We start from the raw sequence: 22400 nt of genomic DNA, 5'->3' as shown, positions 1-22400 counted from the left end.
AAACTGAAACATACTTAGTATACATAAATCTTTATTGTCAATTTATATAATTCATAATTATATAATACATAAATACGTGTCTCCGTACTCTACATTTTAGATATTATATGTATCTCCATGTCCATGTCTGTGTCTATGTTACATAGTATACAACTTTTATATGATGAATTTAGAAATAAATATATATAATAAAGGTTATTATTCAACAAGTTTGGTAAAAAAAAAGCAAAATAAACCAAATAGTGCATTATTAAGAACTTAAATTTTTAAATATCTATCACTAATCAATTGAAAAATGAAGTTTGATGATAAAAACTAAATTCAAAGACCTGATCTTCATCTGAAAAGCTTAACTTAGAGTCTAAGTTGCTTATAATGTATAAAGTTGACGTAATATAAATGTTAAGTTAAAGATTAAAATATATGTGAATAGCTCAATTTGAATGCAAAATATCTAATTTAAAAACTTGTTGAAAAATGAATTAAGTTAGAGTATTATGAAAATGATTTAGTTTGATTTCGAGAACAAAAGAAGTTTTATCCTATAATTTATTATTTATATGATTTTTAACAACACTATTATGTTTAATCTTTTAAATAAAAACATGCATTGCTTTTTCTTCTATCTTTCAAAACAAATTTTACATTTTTATTATATAGCAGGAGAATCAGTTTATGTGAATCAACTTATTTTTATCAAAATTAATTTGATACAAATTGTGAAAATACCTAAAAATTTCAACACTTTTTTATGAGTCTGATACTAGATTCCTTTATTTGTCTGATTCAAACTAACCTACCCAGAAAAATACACTAATAGTACTTCTCCTCGATGTGGGACCTCCGAAACTTCCAAGCAACTTCCTTCTTCGCATTGTCAATTACAAAACTTTAGATAATTTCTCAGAACATGTTTTCAATGATTCCAAGAAACACAATGGAAACATCTCAATCTTCACCTCAATTTCCACGAAAATCCTCTTTGCACCCTAAATTTAAGTGAATTCATTTCCACCATCATCAACCCATTTCCCTCATCTCACAACACTTCCAAATTGTTCTTGCACTTTCAGTTTTGTCCCATTTTTTTTATGTTACCATCACAATTGTAGTCACATTATCCTCACAAATTCTTCTAAAACCTTCATTCTACTGTCAAAATTCTTCCCAAAACTTTGTCACTCCAGTGAAATCTGCAGTCACATATACATTCAAGATTGGAATCACAGACACTACAAAAACTTCACATTGTAATCAAAATTATAGTCACTTACAGTTACAAACACTACAAAATGTTGACACTGTTGTAGAGATTGTAGTTATCAGCATCTAAAAAAATCTTCATACTACAGTTGAAACTGTTGTTGCAGACACTTCAAAAATCTTGACATCACAGTCAAAATTCCAGCAACATACACTATCAAAATCTTGATATTGCTGTCAAAATTGAGCCTGTTTTATTCTCCAAACAGAACCACCATGAGTGCTTCATCATCACTTCACCTTCTTCCTCTCGCAACCTGTTCATCCGATGAAGCACCCCAGAGGCTTAAAAGCGTGTTACACTTGTTCGGATTCATGAACATGACGATCAGCAGCGTGGTCACGATCTACAACGCACACAGCAACAACGACACAGCCACCATCGTATTCGTGGCTTTCGTCTACTTGGGATCCTTCTTCTTGGACTATTGCTTCCGCTTGTACCACTCTCTTCCCCCATCTTCGCCGTCTTCTCACAACATTAAAATCGTGATATGGGTCTTGATCAGTTCCATCATGTTGGGGTTTGCGTGCAAGTTTTCAACTTTTCTGAGCTTTCTTGAGTCTATGTTTTTCTTCTGCCTTGTGATCAGTGGCAACTCGTTTCTGTTCTATGTGTACTTCATTTGGGAGAGTGAGAAGAGTGGTGGCAGTGCTTGCAAGAATGATGATCGTTGTGAGTGTAAACCATTGACAGAGGCTAAGGTTGTGGATGAAGTATGATAATGGTACTAGAGAATGAAGCAATGTCTCTGATTTAAATGTCTTTCTTTATAACCAAAACAAACTGTATTTGGTTCTTGTATCTATAGCTATATTCCTATATAGATAGAGATTATTTTTTGTGTACACATTTATTTTTTTATTTTATTCCTTATCGATATTTTATTATTTTAGAAAGATATAATAAAAGACTTTTTATCATTTTATTGTTATCTTAGATATTTTTGACATTTTATTTTTTTGTAATTACTCTATTTTTTTAATTTTGTAATCGGATAACCAAACATAATTTTTATAAAAAATTTCCACTCTCTTTTTATCAAAAACTTTTCAATTTCCTCTATAAAAAATTTCTCACTTCTCTCTTAGTTGTCCGTCGTGATCCATTATAATATTAATGTATCTGAAACTTTATTTCTTTCTCTCATATCCTTTTCTGAGACACAACATTCTCACTTCTTTTTTTCGTTTTCTCTTCTTTGTAGATACATGCGTACTCTCTCATCCTCATTTTTTTTTTCTAATTTTGTTCCATTTTCTTTACATGCATTGCGTTTTTGTATTAGTTTACAGTTGTCGTCATCAAGCGCATGAAGTTTGATTCCTAGGTTGAATTAAGACGAGTGACTTTTCGTCCAACGCTTTCTTTTATCTCCTTTCCCTCACTCACTCGGTTTCCTCCACTCTCAAATGAGTAAATTTCTTAATTTCTTTTTTTATAAGACACTAAGAGTAGGTTTCTCAAATTCTTTTTTCATAAGACACTACAAATGTAAACCCTGCATTTCAGATATCCACATGACGTCTGGTTCTTATTTCTTTACTATTTTCTACCTAAATCCTTTTTCTTTTATTTTTTTTATTAAAGACTCAAACGTCTTTTTTTTTTATATCAAAAACACTATAATGATTGTTTTATAAACATTAACCATTCACTACTTATTTTTCTGTCGAAGATATTTTTTTTTAAGCGTTTCAGACTAAAAAGAGTTAAATGTTTTATTAACTATATTTACATGTTTCTGTTTTGTTCTCAGGTTTATTGGATACAAAAGTGTAGATTAATCTAGAGGGTAAAAAAGACCCAAAAGAGGAAACACAAAGATGATGAAGATGACAATAAGAGTGTTTATTTATTTCCATTGACTCTTTTATTTATCTAAAGGAAAAATATATGGTTAGTTGAAGATGATGCAATCATATATTTGTAATTGTTTAGATGTAACATTATCACTGACACTTTAATAAAATATATTATTTTTTACTTATACATTTAATTAATAGATTTAGTTTTAATAAATCTTATTAAACATATAATAAATATATATAACCTTGTTAGTATATTTAATATTTTAAAATATTATAATTTAGTTGTATTTATGATTGAATTAAAATTTATTAACTTAGTGTATATATGTGTGTTTTCAAATATAATAATTATGTATTGACCCATGAAACAATATGCAATACTCACAAAAGAAACATCGGAAAATATGTTCTTCTAATATCACACCATAGAAAGAATTTTTCATGGCAAATACTAGGCAATTGCTCATAACTTACAACAACTTCTATTTAAATATTTTAAAAATCTGAAAACTTCCAATCACTTTAATTATTTTCATCACAGTGGGACATTGAAAATGATAGAAAATTATTCATGCCATTTTAATAGAAGTAAAAGAGAGACACAGAAACTTCCATGAAGTTTAAGATGAACCTTCTCAGAACCCAAACCTCAAATCACAACTTCCTTTATAAGACCAACAATTTTGCTTTCCTTCATTCACCAAAACAAACACTTCACACTTCACACTGCAACAATGACTTCACCACCACCACTTCTCCCCGTCACTACCGCCACCGACGCCCACGCGCCACCCATCCGCGTGAACCCACTCTACGTTCTAGGGTTCCTCGCCACCACAATAAGCACCTCCCTCATAACCTACCTCGCCTACAACCAAAACGACACCCCGATGCTCCTTTTCACCTCCTTCATCTACGTCGTTTACTTCTCCGTCGACTTCTCCCCTCTCCCACCCGCTCCCTCGGCGCGTGCCACCCACGTCAGGCTCTTCCTCTGGGCGATCTTCAGCGCCGGCATGTTAGCATTCGCCTGTTCCTTCTGGACCGTTCTAACGCTCCACGAGAGCTTGTGCTTCTTCTGGGTGGTGATCGGCGGCAGCGCTCTGCTGTTCAGCGCGTGGAGCGGCGACAGTAAATTTGCGGCGAAAAAGGAACAGTATTCCGACATGGTGCAGTCTTTTGGTCCCATAATGTTGATGTTTTTTGGGTTGGGAAGACGCTATGTGACCACTCAACTTATCCTCCACGCCGCCATTATGAACGCCAGAAAGCTCGTTGGACCAACCACAACGCTCTCTGTCAATACTCAAATTTTAACTGCTACCTTTCGTTTCTCTTCTTAAAACTTTTTTTTTTTTTTTTTTCATGAAGTTTAATTCTACTTTATTGGAAAACAAAAAAAAGTAAAAATTCTTCATAATAAAATGTAACTAAAGTACCAATTCTTAAAGTAGAGATAATTAAGTTTCTAACAACAAATTTAATTGAAACATGATTAAGTCAAGGTAAAAAAATATAAACATATGAAATAAAGGTCACGAAATTAAGATAAACAATTCATTTAAAACGTGGTTATAAAAAAATATTGTTTGTATAAGTAATTTTTTTGGGGTTGGGTTGGAGTCAAGAGAACGATTCTCTCTTTTCTTAGTTGGTTTACCTTTTTCTCTCTCAAAAAATGATTTTTGTGCTTTCTTTTAACTGTTTTACTTATCGTCTTGGTAAACTCTAAACTCAGACGATACCTATAAAAGGACACTCCGACGCTCAAGTGAGATTTCGATGTTCGACAGTCAGTGCTATTAATACTGGATGATGACGATACCTATAAAAAGATACTCCGACGCTCAAGTGAAATTTCGATGTTCGATACTCAGTGTTATTAATACTAGAGGATGACATACCTAATCTTTGAAATATGTATCTATTTATATGAATATCATAAATCTTTTATTGTTGGAATGAATATCATAAACCCTTTTATTATTGTGTGAAATTGGAGAATTTGATCATGATGAAAAGTGTATTACTTAATGTTAAACCTATAAATTAAACCTATAAATGTCGTATAACCCGCTCGGAGAAAAGAAACCATGTTTCGAATATAAGAAATTAGTAAAAAAATATTTCAAGTGTTAATATAAATATTACTGGTAAGACTCACCATTAAATTAACTATTTTGTTTAAACTATTTTATAATTAAATTGGATTTTTTTATATTAAAGGTTTAAATTATGTTATATCGAAGAATTTACAAAAGCTAGGTTCTTGCTCATAACGACTCTGGAAGTCTGCAACGGTTTTTCGTTGAGTTCTACATGAAAATGTCCTATGATTTCTATAACTTTTAACTTTTCTTTGACAAGTTTTACTGTCAAATCTAAATTTAAGGGATTAAAATTCATTGAATATATTTAATTATTCAATGGGAATAATCCAACGTGTAACAGGTTTAGAAAGATGATAAGAAATTCTTCGATAAAAACTCCCATGTTCAAATCACTAATGGAGACACATTGAAAGTTATTAAAAAGACAAACAACCATTTTCTTAGAACACTTGTTAGATGTTATCATTGTAGTATGATACAAGAAATTTATTATAAAAACAGAGAAAATAGAAACATTGATTAGTCAGGTTTGTAAATTGCAACAAATTTGTAGAAGAAGTTTTTTAGTGAAATCTCTATTTCCAATCACAAATTAGACTGATGATTTGTTGATTGATTAGTAGACTTCAAATTGTAAGCATAAACAAAACTCTGAAAATGCTATTAATAGTTTCATGTCTACAAAAAGTAGACACACAGAAGAACACAGTTCACCAAAACTGTTAGAACAAACATACATAGAGTGTAGACACATTGTCTTGCACTCAGTGGAGGAGACAAAGGTTTAAAGGATGTATTTGTTGCTGCTCTGTGCTCACACTCATTTATACACAAATGACTCGTGCATAAAATTCTTATATATTCTAGACAGTGTATGATTGTTGTATCGTATCAATGTCAAGACCCTTCAGTCTAACCACAGACTCAACATGGCCCTTCAATGTATGCAGTTCTCTCAGTCTGCAAAGAGAAAACAAAGAGAGATAAAAAGTGATACAAGCATGTGCAAGAAGCTGAAGATTCTTAGCATTTTCTTTCACACCAAAACACAATGATGTAATAATTGCTATACTATACAGGTAAACAACTTTAGATTGAGAGAAAGAGAGAGAACACCATAAGACTGAGGAACTGGCTGAGAAAAATGAATAACAAGTAAGATATATGGAATTCTTCATGACAAGATTTTCAGCCATAGATTCCTTTCATTTTTGAATCCGTAACATTTACATGTTTAACAACTTGAGGTAGGACTTCTAGGAGAGAAAAATAAGAAGAAATGGATGAGTTAAAAATAAGAATTTAGGTAAACTATGTGAGAGAGCTTCTACAAATTAGCTCACCCGTAAGTTAATTTTGGTTATTAGAGAAACTCATTTAAATGGGCACATCATAATCTTTTCCAAAGCACTTGCACAAAGTAATTTTGTCACAAGTCTAAACAAGTTTACAAAGGATCTGAGGTGCATATTATCAGCAAAAATTCACTTGGAAGTTGGAAGTGATATCTATAAGACATGAAAACTACCTCATAGACCATAATCATTACAGAAAAGCATGGATTCATACCTTGCAATCTCTGCTCTTCTTTTAGCTTCTTCAGCCATGTGATTAAGTTCCGTGTGAGGTGTTCGTTCGCCGAACATCTTAGTCTCTGGTGGATGAAGGCCATGGAGTGTTCTCTGTGCATGTGCCCATTTAAGTTCACGTTCCTCCCTTCCAAAATTTTTCTTCCTTGTAAAAGCAATCTGGCAAAGATTCCACACTAGAAGGTTAGCAACAAGTTCAAATGTTGAATTAGTCTTTTCAACTGGTTGAGAACACATACCCTTTGTTCAATAACAAGATCCCAAGCCCTTCCACTCAAGGCATACCGAATTACGAACTTAATAAAGTCAAGTGGCATGTAAAAGATGAGGTTATAAAGCCAAACAACACCAGCCCAACCCCATCCAATCCCTTCAATCGCAGCAAAACTCCAATTTGCATAAACTGCGATCAAGGTAGCTATCTGCTCCATCAAAGCACATGTTCAAGTTATTATCTTACTATTATACTTACAATGTAAACATGCTAAAAAAGTAGTGTTGTGTTGATTTCACTCACTAGCTGGGCGACAACAAAAGCTGCTACTAGTAACAAACCCGGACGTTCGACATAAGACCAACTTCGTGCTCGTGTAACGAATATGAGAGCCTGACTAATTGTGCTAACTTGTAGGTATACTGCTGAGGCAAGCTTTCTATAGTCATCCCTATCCTTTTTCTGAAGGCTTGAAACTCCAAAAGTTTGCTGAATATTTCATTAGGACAGTCAATACAAGCATTTGAGCAATGTTAGTAACTCAAAGCACTAGATATTATACAAATGATATGGATCATCGGCTTAACAAACATGATACAATTAGGTTGATGAAAGAATGTTTTCTTCTTACAGGGAAAAAATCTGTCTTATATGCTGCCCAAAAGAAAATAACTGTCATCATAGCCAAATAACCACCAAGAATTATTCCAGTAGTAAAGATCTCCGCCAACTTCCAGCTATCTGGATATGGAGATGGTTTTACCCTGTCCTTTGATATTGTCATAATGGTACCTGACATATTCAAAGATTGTATAATGTAAGGGAGGAAAAAAAGGTGACAAGTGTTATTTGACAATAATTATGAGGTAATAGTGACAAAATATTCATGGTTTCATTAGTAAAAAGAAGGGATCTATATTAGCATAAAAAATTAATGTGCATACCGTCATTAAGAATAGCAATAATCAGCACCATGAATGGTGGAAAATCAAATTGCCATATGAGGGCCAGTAACATGAAACCAAGCTGTCAAAATAAAAGCAAAGTTGGCATCAAAGTCGTATGTCTGCAAGAATAATAGCTTATAATCAATCTTAGACCATAAAACTTACCACAATACGAATTGTGATGGAAACAGCGTAGATCTGGTCAAAAGAAAATCATAACCGACGAGTTAATAATCATAATGATCACTTTTTTTAACTAAGAGGTGAGATAACTATTCTTAGGTAGGGATTTTCCATTTACTGGGAAGATGATGCAACAGAACATCCAACTTCCAAAGGTAAAAAGAAGAAGTTAGAACTGAATGTAGGCTCACCGTGTAGAACATCCAACTTCCAAAGGTAAAAAGAAGAAGTTAGAACTGAATGTAGGCTCACCGTGTAATTCTTCATCCTTTGGAATATGGATCGACTAGTCAATACAGCACTGATGATAACACTGAGACCAGGTTCAGTTAGAACAATGTCAGAAGCACTACGAGCTGCATCAGTAGCATCAGCAACAGCTATTCCAATATCTGCCTTTTTAAGAGCAGGAGCATCATTAACTCCATCACCAGTCATCCCACATATGTGTTTTCTAGCTTGCAAACGTTTCACAATCTCATATTTGTGTTCTGTATTAAATGAGCTCATTGAGTCAAACAAATAAAAGAGAATGATATCGTATGAAAGTAAACCATCAGAAAACAATGGTGTTATACCAGGAAAAACACCAGCAAATCCATCAGCTTTTTCAATCAACTCATCAACAGGCAAGGTAGCAATTGCTTCATCCTTGTTTTGGCCCAATAAAGCCGATGAAGGGTACATGTTGGTTCCCATTCCCAGACGGCGCCCTGTTTCTTTTCCTATCGCTAGTTGATCGCCTAAAGAAATTGGTACCACATAAAGATATTATATATTATATCGAAAAATCCATAAACACTCCTATTATTATGTTCAAAGCACAAGTGATACATCCAAAAGAGACAAGAATTTCTACAAAGATTGCTTTACAAACAATTAGAAAATCAAGGACTTAGTGGAGAGGCCAAAACTGTTGATATTATCCACACTTGTAATAACAAGTGTTGTTCAAGTTGGAAGCAAAAATATTCCCTTCTGTACAAGTTTTCTTAGCTTCAATTACTTAACCAACAACAAGTTTGACACCAATGCCACTACATTCTTCAATATTATAATTTAATATAAAAATATAGAACCATCAAAAGCAACATCAACATATACTGGAGAAAATTTAAGGAATGCATCAAACATTAATGTATTACTTGCAGCCTCAGAATAAATAATACATTGCAGAGGACAAATACCTGTTATCATTTTAACATTTACTCCAAGATTTAATGCCCTTCGTATTGTCTCAGCACTATCATGTCTAGGGGGGTCAAACAGAGGCAAGAGTCCAATAAATTGCCAAGGCCCTCCTTGGCTTTCTTTTATCCCTTCTGGAACTTCCTGTGACATAGGAATAAACGCTGTCAGCAGTGACATGCATTGCAACTTAAATTGCTATTTCCACTACAAAAGTAAGATCACAAATACACATGTACCTGGTAAGCCACTGCAAGAGACCGTAAGCCGCGCTCTGCAAACCTATCAATGACAGAATGAACTCTGCGTTCTATCTCTGACTTATTGAGTGAAAGATTCAAAATCTGATAGTAATTAAAACTATGAATCAGTTCTGTAGTTATGTGGAACCATTACACAAAAAGCAGTGAGATGGCTTATAGAAGTACCTGCTCCGGTGCGCCTTTGCTGACCCGATGCATTTTACCTGCACTGTCGATATAAGTCATGGCAGTCCGCTTGTCAGTTGGATTGAAGGGAAGGAAGTGAACCTCTTGAATACCAGCCCTTGCCTAAGTTTAAGACAAATCAGATACAACAGCATGTAGCAAAAAGAAAAGGAAATGGTAATGAGCACCATACTACAACAACAATTAAATTTATCAACATGTTTGTTTTACATGCACGAAAAAGAGATGGATTATCATATATGAATCTACCTCTTTTGGATCACCTAACATCCCTACAACAGCAGCATCTATAGCATCTTGGTTCTCCAATCGTGCAGCCCGAGCAGCCATGAGCACAACTGTATCTACATCAACTCCTTTAGCAAAAATCTACAGAGAACATTAAAAACACTTGTGTAAGAATAATGCCACAAACAAATCAGCAAACAACACAATTCAAAACTGACTACTCCTAACCTCAATAAGATTCTTGTCAACTGACAGTTTATTCAAGGTCAAAGTTCCAGTTTTGTCACTGCATAATACATCCATTCCTGCCATCTCTTCTATGGCTGTCATTCTTTTAGTAATAGCACCCTGCAATGATTATATAAAGCATAACCTGTAAATTCTAAACTATTTTGATCAAAAAATGAGACAACCACTTTTCAAGAAGCGCTAATGTCTACCTGTTGAGCTAAGCGATGGGATCCAATAGCCATTGTCACTGACAAAACAGTAGGCATGGCTATAGGAATTCCTCCAATAAGAAGCACAAGCAGATTGTCAATCCCGGGACGATATTGTCGGTGTTGAATTGGGTACATGACAATGATCTCTATTATCATTCCCAGAGCAATGGAACATATGCAGAAGTTCCCAATAGCAGTCAGGACCTATTTAAGTAACTCAGAACAAGATAAGTGTCAATGTGAAGCAAACCATTTGATATATAAAGGAGAAAACAAAAATCAAAAGGGGGCTTTTTGGGAGCCAACAGATTAAAATCACATAATTCATTGTGACATCTAATTGCATCTTTCCCCTAAAATTATTCATTTCCTTCTTATTTTTGAAGGAATACAGTTTTAAAGATATTGAATTCAGGTTCATTTTACCTTCTGAAAATGACCAACTTGATTTGTGGAGTCCACAAGGTGAGCAGCTTTGCCAAAGAAGGTATGAACTCCAGTGGCGATAACAACTGCATTGATCTCTCCCTGCTTGCATGTGGAGCCTGAATAAACACTATCACCAGGGCCTTTTGTGACGGGAAGAGACTCGCCTGTAAGTGCAGACTGCAACCCGAACAGAAACTTAAGCAACCAACAAAATAAATATGATAACCAAATAGCAGAAGATAAAACAGTAAAGGCAGCAAGTTGTACCTGATCAATCTTCAACGGATCACCTTCAAGTAGACGAGAATCCGCAGGGATAATGTCACCTAGCTTAACACTAACTATATCCCCTGGAACAAGAACACAAGCATCCTCCTCAATCCATTTTCCATCTCGAAGGACCTGAATAAGTATTTTATGGAATATTATTAGTAAAAGTCAAATTAAGACAAAACATAGATAAATCTAATGTTTAAGCTGAAATTTCACACCAAAGTCTATCATTATATGCTATCAACGACAACATAGGATCTCTTAGGAATCATGTTAGCCCAACATGACACAAGTTATTATGGCTGATATTAATTGGTGCATGAATGGAGATACATCAAATGGAATCAAATTATTTTCACTTTCTTGAAAATGAGTTACCTAACAATACAAACATACTACCAATAAGCTTCTAACAACTAATACCTTAGCTTTAGGTGCTAGACGAGCCATCAAAGCTGCTGCGGCATTACCAGCATTGTTCTCCTCAATGAAACTTATCGTTGAATTGATAATAAGGAGTGTGATAATCCCAACAAAGTCTTGCCAATCAGGAGGTTTGCCCTGATGAATGTGAAGATAAAAAATTCAGGAAATTGGCAAAACCAATAACAATATGCAATTCCAAAAGAAACTTGTACTACCATTTCTGAACGTCTTTCTTCCATTCTCAGCATTCACACACAGAAATCAAAATAAACATTTCCAACAAAATAAATTATTAAAGGTGTGCAGCAACATACTCCTCCATTGGCCAAAGCAATGGCCATGATTGCTGCAGCTTCCATGACCCATGAAAGAGGATTCCACATAAATCCCAGAAACTTCAGAACCTTGCTCTCCTGCAAAAACAACAAAAGCTCAGCAGAAAAACAAAAGTTGCAACTAGGAACAAGCTTCCAATTAAAAGTAGGAGCAGCTCTCTTCAAAGTTCTCCAAAAAAATTAACCAACAGCTCATAATATCATATCAACTCTCTTTCATTTCCTTCCTCCTCATTTTCCTTCTATATATATTCCTTTTTCATCATATCACCTACCATATATGTCACTTTCCTTACACTTTTTTCCTTTCACCCCAAAATGGAGGTGTACTTTACATTTTTCCCATCAAAAAATGGAGAAAGGGGTTTGTTTCCCATCTGCAAATACGAAGTTCCTTCCCCTACTGAGGAGGGAAGAGGCATAAGAAGAAGAGGAAGAAAATTGAAGGGAAGGACCTGTTTCTCCTCAAGTTTGTTGTGACCAAAAATGGACAACCTCTCCTCAGCAGATTTTGTTGTGAGTCCATTTGAATCACACCTCAGAGTCTGAAAAACCTCTTCAAGTGGCACGTTTTCCTGCAAAGAAAATCAACCAAATGTAACAAAAAAAATAAAAATAAAAAATCAAACTTAAACAGAGGAAATTTGCCAAAAACAGAACAAAACTTGAAACTCCCAACTCCAAAAAGAACAAAACAAAACCCAGAAAACACTCACCAACCCCGTTTTTTTTTCTTTAAAAACTACACAAAAAAACACTCTAAAATCAGAGTACAAGAACCAAACATAAACAGTTCACAAAGCTCAAATAATTCCATGAACACAGAAGAAAAAACAGAGGTATGAGTTGGTTTTTTTGGTACCAAATCCACAGCCTCCTTCAAAACAGCATGCATGGCTTCTTCCTTGTCAGCCATCTCAACCAAAAACTGATCTACAACTCTAAAGGTGAGAGCTTTTGATGAATATCACAACACCCAGAGAAACCACACAATGAAAACCGAGCACTTCCTCTGTTTTTTTGGTTTTTTTTTCTCTTCACCTCTTCCTCCCAATTTAGAATGTGTGTTGTGACGTTTCTTCTGCTTTTGGTTTGTTCGTGTGTCCTAACTATTGATGTGGCAGCTTTTTAAGGACAGCATGGTAAACACCTCTACAAGGATTTCATGTACTTGCAGGTACACTCTGTTTCTATAATATTCCACACTTGGACTCTTTGTGTCTTTATCTCTTATTTATTCTTTAGCTTTTCTACCACAATGTTCAATATAGACTATTTATTAATCATAACAAATTATACTTTTCTACTTTTCTACCACATTGATATTTTTCTAATTTTTTTGTTTAAGTTATATATTTGTGCTCTGTTCTCATTACAGTGTCCTGCTATTTTACTTTTGCAGTAGTTACATTGATAGTGATATCATTTTAAGCAAGGTTAATCAATGTTTGGAATTTAATTTTTCTAAATATAATTTAAAATAAATTAATAATTTTTCATTAGGTGTTTTGAATGTTGTTTTACATATAATTATAATTCTACTTTAGTAACTTCTATCAGAAAAATCAAGGTTAAGATAATTTTTTTAATTTTTATAATATAGAGCTGTTTTTATTTTTTAATGGTGTTTTAGCTTTCATTTTTTTATTTGTTTTAGTCTATTTATTATTTCACTTATTCAATATTATAACTTTGGAAGAACGATAGAGGTGGCCACACATACACAAATGATGATTAGGTACTGCAAAAGACAACACACAACTACCAATTACAATCAAATAATTTCAACCACACATTTTTTGCTTAATAATTAGGATTAGTAAAGAGATTAATGTCTACACTCTTCAGTTGGAATATTGCTTTTAAGGAATTTGATGGTTCATTACTATTTTACTATTAATCAGATTGCTTAACCATCATTTGAATCAAACTTCAGATGCTCATGATGTTGGTTCTAAGCTCCATTCAAATGAGATTCTACTAAACTCAACATTAATTAGTTCTAAAACTTAGATTTAAATTTCATTGATGTTATTATACTCACCAATTAAGTTTGTTTGTGTTTAGAGATGTTTCAGTTCAGTAAATATAGTCTTGACTAGTTTAGAAGTTGAGACTAAAGACATTTTAAATACACTATTTTTTTCAAATTTACCAAGATATTCTTTAAGGACGAAATTATGATTAGGGGTGACAATACGGGTTGGTCCGTCCTGCATAAGGGTTGGTCTGCGGGCGAGCCCGCATAAAAAATATATTTTTTTAGATAAAAATTTTGAATTTTTTTATAAGCATTAAGTAAATTGTCTCATAATATTATTTTCACGAGACATGCATTGTAAGATGTTATTAAAATTTTCAGAATGTAAAATATGAGTCTACATGAAGAAAATATGGAGGTGCAGAAAAAAATTTCTACATTTTAAAGTTATGTGGGTTATGCGAACTAACTCGCCCTGCCCCACGTTTTTTTCAGCGGGTCGCGGACCGGCCTGCACGATCCATTCCACTTTGTCACTCCTAATCGTGACAGAGTTTCAAGTTTCTTGATGGACAATATCTTTAATATAATGATTAACCATAACAATACTATCTAAATAAAATAATAAAATAAGTCAAATGAGATAATAAAACATAAAAAAAAACTAATAATACAATAGAAAAGTAAAATTGTAGAATTAGACATCATAAAGAAAATATTTTTTTTTCTAAAATGTCATTGAGTTGGTAATCTTGAAAGCTATCTACTTTTGAGTTTCTTGTGGAATAAAAAATGATTGGCTTTAAGAATAGTAAAATAGAGGCATGAAGTGTCGTGTCTCACTTGAATTTCTAAGGGCCAAACAAGGGTTAGTGACCATAGATGGTGGAAACATGAGTTGTGCAAGTTATTTAAAAGAAGACACTTCATCTTCACTATAGACATTGTTGCCTTGCTTATCTTCTCCATTCTCACCTTCACATAAGACAAAATGGTGAGGTTCTCAATTAAAGGATTTTGATGTTATCTTCTTTTGTAGGGTTGCAAAACCTTTACCTAATACCTACTCTTTCCAATTGAAGCATTGGATTGAACAAGTATACATGTGACTTTTAGGTTTCATGTTTCAGGAGTTCTTATACATAATTTGACTATTGTGTTTTTTTATTAAAAAAAAATTAAGTTTTAAAAATGTTTTCTACAACATCAAATTAGACCATGAAAGAGTTTAACATATTAATATATTTTACTTATTATTTATTCAACTAAAAAATAACTTATAATAACAATTTTCTTAAAGAACAATCAATCCTGTAAGAAAATTATTTAATAATAACTAATTTTAAAAATAAAAAATAGTTAATTATATATTATTTTATAAACTATAAAATTATTAGTATTTAAAATAAATTTTATTATTAATAAAAATTTATAAAATAATTTATCCAACATTAACTACTAAGATTTTAACTACTAATAACTTTAAATTTTAAGTTAATTTTTAATTTTAAATCTAAAATAATCCACAATTAATAATTTTGTAATTATACTTATTAATAATAAAAATTATTTTAAATATTGATAACTTTTAATTTATAAGAAAAAATTAACTTAATCAATACATTGATTAATTATTTTTTTATAGTTAAAATTAATGGTTATTAAATGATTTTCTTATATACCAATGCAATGCACTATATTCTATTTTGGTGTTTTGTAAGAAAAAAATGGAGGAAATAATTTTTAAATTTGAAGTTTGACTTGTTTAGATTAAGTTGAATCACACATACTGATTTTTCTTTTGTTTGGTTTTGAGCATATATAAGACTGAAAACGTATGTAGCACAAATACGTATATGGACACCGACACAATACGGATACAGACACATAGATACGTATAATTTCTAAAATGTAAAACACAGGGACACATATTTATATATTATATAATTTTGAATTATATAAATTGAAAATAAATATTTATGTGCAAAAGTATGTTTAAGATTCTTTTGGGAGCATGATATTTTTCATAACGGGTTCAAAAGAATTTGTTCCTTATTTTTATAATCATAATAAAAATTTATACAATAAATTTGAGTTTTTAGAAAATTATTGTATTTATATATTTTAAAATTGTGCTAAAAATTTTAAAAATCCAACAAATATTTTTTGAATTGAACACTTCACTGATAAGTGTCCTACGAGTGTTGTACGAGTATCAACATCGATACGTGTGTCCGACACGGATACGTTATTTAAGAGTGTCTGAGTCTCATAACGCCTGAATGAACGTGTCCTATCAACCATCTATTTTTTATACACTAAATAAAAAATTAAATAAAACTATATTAAAAGAATTTAAACAATTGCATTGAGACCTCATGACTTCATTTTCTTGAAGTTTGTAAGTAATAGTCTTTCTCTTTATTATATACCTTGTGAATTAGTACCATGCAGTGGGTCACAATAAAAAAAAGTATTAATATTATGAATTCAAAATTGGGAGTCACTATTTTTGACTAAGGCTTTGACTCATTTGTTCATTTGATACTTTACTAGTATTATCATAATTTTATTTATACAATATAGTTAATTTATCTATCAAAGATTTTTATAAATTATCGCATTAATAATACTTATTAATATTATATATATATATATGTATATATATATAAATAAGGATTCACTTAATGTGTTTAAATAAAAATAATTGAGATAAAATATGAATATTTTATTATTTTATTTTCCAAAAAATATCATCTTCTTAAAACACTTTTATTAGCTTCGTCTCAAGATTTCTGAAAAATTTATTCATCTTTTCAGAAATTTCATCTCAATATTCTATTGGAAAATAGAACATTTTTTCCGGATCAAAAATCAATTTTAAATAAATAAGTTTCTTTTTATCATTTTTTAGTTGATTTTGGAAAAAAGTTGTATGTTTAGAGATTATGATTATTGTACGTGATACTTATGTATATTACTTCATAAACATAAGAGTTCTTTCTATTGTTTATCAAAATATTTTATGTATATTTTTAACTTTTTTTGTGAAAATAGAGGGGTTTGAAGCTTAAGTTTAACTAAACAAGTCTTAATAGGTAAGAAAAACTATTTTTTTTTAAAAGTAGCTTAAGATAGTTTATGGTAGATTATCTGATTATAAAGTGACATCGTCACAATTTTGATTTTTGTGAAAAATTTTGTGTTATTCGAGTACATTCTAATTCTTTGAATCAAAAAATTAATGTTATATAAAACAAGGAATGTTTGAAAATATGGTGAATATGTTTATGTCATGAAATGATTAAATCTTTCTTATAAGAAAATTTTAGTTAACTATACATGATATGCTTGAGATACTAAATGGTTGAAAATGATTGAGATGAGATTTGTATAGTTTAAGTTAATAGATTTTTAATGAGATATGTTATATATTTTAGTAGTAAAAAGTTAAAATATTTAAATTTGTACAATTGTAAACGGATACGAGTGCAATTAAGTTTATAAAAATATGATGTAATGAAAAAAAAAAGGAAAAAGAAGATAAAAATGTAAGAGAAGTGTTGAGAATTCCATTGTTAAATTAACTAAAGAAATAAAGTAAAAGGGAGAAAGCTTGAAAGGTTTCCTACTTTTGCGTTTGACACGTGTGAAGTGGAGTGCTCTAACCTTGAATTGCTAAAAAGCCTAAAAGAAAAAATAAATTCTCAATAATTATTTTGGACACTATTTGGTATCAAAATCCAAGTTTGGCACTGTTTCAATATATGATTTATATTTATGATATTAAGAACTGTACCTTAAATTTAAATTAATCCTATTATAAAATTAGCTTAAATTTGTGTTTACTTGGTATATTATTATGAAATATTAATCTTTAGTTCATGTCATATTTTCAATTAGTTTAATAATTATTCATTAGAATAAATTTTAAATGTATTAAAAGGTGAAATTTAAACTTAACTCAACGATTTTATTAAAGTAAGTTTAGTTTCACTTATATATTATAAATCCTAATCTATTGTTGATTTGGAAGCTCTAAAATATGAGTATATATATGTATAATTAATTTTTTCTAAAATTTTAAATTTGATTAAAATAAAAATAAATAAAAAGCAAAAGTTATAATAACAGTTTAAAGAGAATGATTCCATAAAAAAAATACAAAAAGCTTAAGATAAAGAAAAGGAGCAAATGTACTATATATATGTGCATGATGGAAAATATTTAAAAAAAATAAATTGAATGATGACGTATATATAAATTTAATATAAAAAGTAGACAGTGAAAAACCTTTAATTGAAAAGTTGATATTAAAATAAATAAATATTTTAAATAAAAACATGGATGATATAGAAATCTCATTACATATAATTTGATATTTGTCTTTCTCTATTCACTACATACTATTAACAATTTTGATAGCTTTGTTTTAGGGCATAATACAAAAGAACTCACAAAAGGAATCATATAAAGAAAATATGCTTATGAAAAACTGAAAGAAGCATCAAACATATGATAAAAAGCTTAAGGAATCATTAGACAATTTACTAATTAATTTAGAAATGTCATATAATAATTAAATTAAAATGGCACAATATATTTTATGCATGTTACCATATCTAAGTTGAAAAAAATAATAATAAAATAAATTATAAAAAATATTAGTGGGATGAATAAATTGTCACAATGGGGAATTCAATTAAAGCCAAATATTGGAAACGACATAAGATGCAAGATTCTGACCAGATAAGAAAATTGTCTTAAGAAACTTCATTCTCATTTCTCACCCTATTTGTAATGACTTTCAAAGTTATTTAAAAATATAAATTGATTTTTTTTTTTAGATTCTAAGAGCATTAGCAAATTTGAAGAGGCAAGAAAACTATTATGTGTATAAAATCTCAATTGGAAACAAATGTATATAAAAAGTTTTAGATAAATTACAATTTTGATAGCTCTTTAATTTTTTATTTTGGATTTTGGTTTTTACTATTATTTTCATGGTTTTTAGTTTTTAAATTTTGGTTTGATTCTCAATTTCACGTATGCTTATTCCTTTTTCTTTTAAAAAATAATTAAAATTATTTATTAATGATATTTCGATGAAACCTTACAAGAAAATCACTAAATAAAAAATTAATTTTAGAAATAAAAAATAATTAGTTACTATAGTGATTAAATTAGAATCTATTTCATTGACTAAAAAAATTATTGGTTTCTAAATTAATTTTTGATTATAATAGTTTCTAAATTGGTATCTAATTAGCTATCAAGGTTTTTAACTACCAATTATTTAGATTATAAATTTGGTAGCAAAAACCTTGATAGCAGCTAATTAGATATCAATTTAGAAACTATTTATCAATAATAGAAACTAATTTATAAACCAACTTTTTTTTTAATCTCTAAAATGGTTTCTAATTTAGTCAATATAACAACTAATTTTTTTTATTTCTAAAAATGATTTCTATTCAATGATTTTCTTACAGTGAAAATGTTAGATTTATAATTTAGAAGAAAAAAAATCTCCCAAAATTAAAGATTTGATAAAAAAAATATACAGATTTTATAAAATATAAGGGATTAAAATGGTGAAAAAAGTTAGAAATGAAATCGAACAAATTTGTGATTTATTCAAAAGTATTTTTTAAGTTATTGGTGGACACAGAGAAGTTTGTAAATGCAATTTTCCAAGTATAGTAAGTATGAAGTAGGTGAATTTCCCACTCTGAGTATTATTAAGGGTCATTGAAAAGGATTGGTTTATAATTTTGATAAATAAAATTTGTTCTTGAAAGTTAATAGTGAAATTAATAATGTTGATTGATTCTCCTCACCTTTTAAAATATTTTCATTATCTTTTTAATTCGTAAATGGCTCTTTAGTGATATCTTTATTTGACACCTAAATCTTGATGATGCAGAATCTAATATTCGTGTTGTCACTTTATGATAGAGTATCAAAAGTTACTTATTTTCTGTCTGTGCTTTACATGTTCATGTTGAATATGTTACAGGAAAAAAATTTAACCACTTGTATATTTTTTATTAGATATTTGTGTATATCGTGTAATTATTTTTTAAATTTTTTATACCAATATTAATATAATACTACATATAACAATTTGACATGTATTAAAAGATACTAATGTATTTTAATGATTTTTATAATAATATTATATGTTCTATGTTTTAATTACATGTGTTATTTAATTTGGAATCGAAATTGGTTTCAATGTTAGTATTATTAGCGAGTTTATCTTATCGCATACAATGAGAGAAGAGAAGTCTCATATTGGGAGAATTTACTTTGATATTTATTTATTTTATTATAAAAATAGTATAATATTTTTCTTAGTAGTACATATTAAAATCACTTCCTTTTTTTTTCTTTTTTTTCTAGTGTTTTAGTGTCTGTGAGAAAAATTCAGTGAGAAAAAAATAGGTTCTTTTAGATGTTTTTTCTATTTTGAGAGGGTGTTATTGTTTTCTCCATGGAGTTAGAAAGGAGGATATTCTCATTTTCTTTCCTTTAATAAAATTATATTATTGTTTATTGTATATTGTTTATTTTCTTCATCTTTTCATATTTTATTTTAGTTATAAGTTATTAACTTGTTACTCTAATATACAACAATGATATCAGAGTTATGTTTCTGATTGTATTTTGTTGTTATTTTTGTTAGAATAGTGTTGTAGAAAAATCTAAGTATGTTTTGTGATTATACCTAATCAGATCTTTCATGACATAAAAGAAATTATCCTTGTTAGTGGATATAAATTGTGGTAGTGTGAAAGTGCATGTTTAAGAAAATTATGTCTAAAAAAAGACTTGACATTCAAATGTGTCTATTGGTGACACACATCTCTTTCCTAAAAGTTTACTTGTATTAGTTCATGGTCTACCGTCGTTATTCCAGTAGACAATACTATTCATAGTAAAAAGTGTATAAGTAGATTTTAAAGAAAACAAAATATGAGATAGAAAAGTTCAATGTGAATAATTTCTTGTAGTGGAAACTAAAAATGAAGGCAATTTTAAGAAAAGACAATTGTGTAATTGCAATTTAAGAAAGACTAGTGGACATCATGAATCAAATGTGAAAATAAATTAATGATAATGTTACATAAATTTGCGCTTAACAATGACAAATTTGTGTTCATGGGTAATGATCATGGATCATGCCTTAGAGGTTGCTAAAGTCGATACTATCAAAACAAAAATATATGACGATATTGTATGCACAATTCAAGGGGGTACAACATGTGAATGACTTGAAGAAAAATATATTGTTTATTTGACAATTAGATGACCTCAGCTGTAAGATCAATATTGAAGGAGGAATATAAAAGGTGATGTGAGGGAATCTGGTAGTAAAGAAAGTAGAAAAGATCATGAAAAATTTGTATGTTCCAAGAAACAGATGTAACAGTTGTATCAACAAGTCAAGAAGAAGTGGTGGTAATGTGACATCATAAACTTGATCGTATGTTAGATTGAGGCCAAAAAATTCTTATGGAACATAATCTCTTACACATACTCAAAGATGTTGTTTTACCTTTCTACGAGCACTGTGTGATAAGCAATCAACATATATTAAAGTTTGCTAGCTACCGAAAGCACACACATATTAGACTTGATTCATTTTGATGTGTGAGAGTCAACGATATTGTCCTTTGGAGGAGCAAAATATTTTGTATCATTCATTGATGATTAATCCAAGAGATTATCGAGGTACCGTGTCAAAAGGAATTCATATGTGTTTTCAGTATTTAAGGAATTCAATGCACGAGTATAACTTGAAACTAGGAAAAGAATTAGTGTTTGAGGATAAATAATGAATGATAATATGTAGATGAAGATTTTTAGCATTCTGTAAGCACAAGGGTATTACAAGACAATTTTATGTTCCACATACGCCTCAACAAAATGGTGTGGCAGAGAGGATGAAATTTCTTAAATAGAATAAGAGTTATGCTGAGTACAATGAGAATGCCCAAGTTTTTCTAGGCATAAGCAGTTAAAATCACATGTTACGTGATAAATTTATCATCGTCAACAAAGATAGGTTTGAAGATATTGATGGAGATGTGGAATAACAAAGCACCTGATTATTCTTTCTTCCATGTATTTGGTTATCATGTGTATGTGATGTATAAATTCCATATTAATGTATGTACTTCAATATCATCATAATTCTAACAAAACACATATTTCTTATTACTTCTTAATTTTTCATAATTGGATAACCTTTAGTACTGATTTATTATTATAATATTAATAAAGTAACTTGAAAATAAGTCTTTTATCATCGATCATTGCCTTTCTACACAATTTAGAAAGACATTCACATTTTCTTGTTTCAATTATTGTAGGTTGTAAATACACCAAACACCTAAATAAATACATTACAACTTAAGTATGTGTCACTTGCTCACATTTTGAGTAAAAATAACAAAATACATTATATATTATATACCTTATTTATTATATATTATATACCTTATTTATTATATATTATATACC

At 30.2% G+C, this 22400-nt stretch overlaps 3 protein-coding genes across 4 annotated transcripts; 2 read left to right on the top strand and 1 right to left on the bottom strand.

Moving 5' to 3' along the window:
- The first annotated feature begins 979 nt into the window (after positions 1 to 979).
- Positions 980 to 2192, top strand: LOC137836868 (uncharacterized). The gene has a single exon (XM_068645641.1). The coding sequence runs from the start codon at positions 1480 to 1482 to the stop codon at positions 1984 to 1986; it is 507 nt and encodes a 168-aa protein (XP_068501742.1). The 5' UTR covers positions 980 to 1479; the 3' UTR covers positions 1987 to 2192.
- Positions 2193 to 3554: 1362 nt separating this feature from the next.
- LOC137836867 (uncharacterized) lies at positions 3555 to 5071 on the top strand. Its single transcript, XM_068645640.1, has one exon. The coding sequence runs from the start codon at positions 3810 to 3812 to the stop codon at positions 4416 to 4418; it is 609 nt and encodes a 202-aa protein (XP_068501741.1). The 5' UTR covers positions 3555 to 3809; the 3' UTR covers positions 4419 to 5071.
- A 746-nt stretch (positions 5072 to 5817) lies between these two features.
- Positions 5818 to 13139, bottom strand: LOC137836866 (ATPase 11, plasma membrane-type-like). 2 transcript variants are annotated; one of them, XM_068645639.1, is made up of 21 exons: positions 12753 to 13139; positions 12346 to 12465; positions 11870 to 11968; positions 11553 to 11690; positions 11124 to 11258; positions 10854 to 11033; positions 10425 to 10631; positions 10213 to 10332; positions 10006 to 10125; positions 9736 to 9858; positions 9547 to 9651; positions 9307 to 9451; positions 8698 to 8862; positions 8372 to 8610; positions 8102 to 8134; positions 7934 to 8015; positions 7621 to 7781; positions 7293 to 7478; positions 7015 to 7197; positions 6756 to 6934; positions 5818 to 6146 (listed from the first exon to the last, which is right to left on the bottom strand). In XM_068645639.1, the coding sequence occupies exons 1-21, from the start codon at positions 12804 to 12806 to the stop codon at positions 6050 to 6052; spliced, it is 2871 nt and encodes a 956-aa protein (XP_068501740.1). In that variant the 5' UTR covers positions 12807 to 13139; the 3' UTR covers positions 5818 to 6049. The 2 variants fall into 2 exon arrangements, with proteins under 2 accessions (XP_068501740.1, XP_068501739.1); XM_068645638.1 differs by having other exon boundaries at positions 8372 to 8862; positions 12753 to 13098.
- Between the last annotated feature and the right edge of the window lie 9261 nt (positions 13140 to 22400).

This window comes from Phaseolus vulgaris, chromosome 4 (assembly GCF_000499845.2).
Source record: "Phaseolus vulgaris cultivar G19833 chromosome 4, P. vulgaris v2.0, whole genome shotgun sequence".
Classification (NCBI taxonomy): Eukaryota; Viridiplantae; Streptophyta; class Magnoliopsida; order Fabales; family Fabaceae; genus Phaseolus; species Phaseolus vulgaris.
This window is presented reverse-complemented; position numbering and strand designations above follow the sequence as displayed.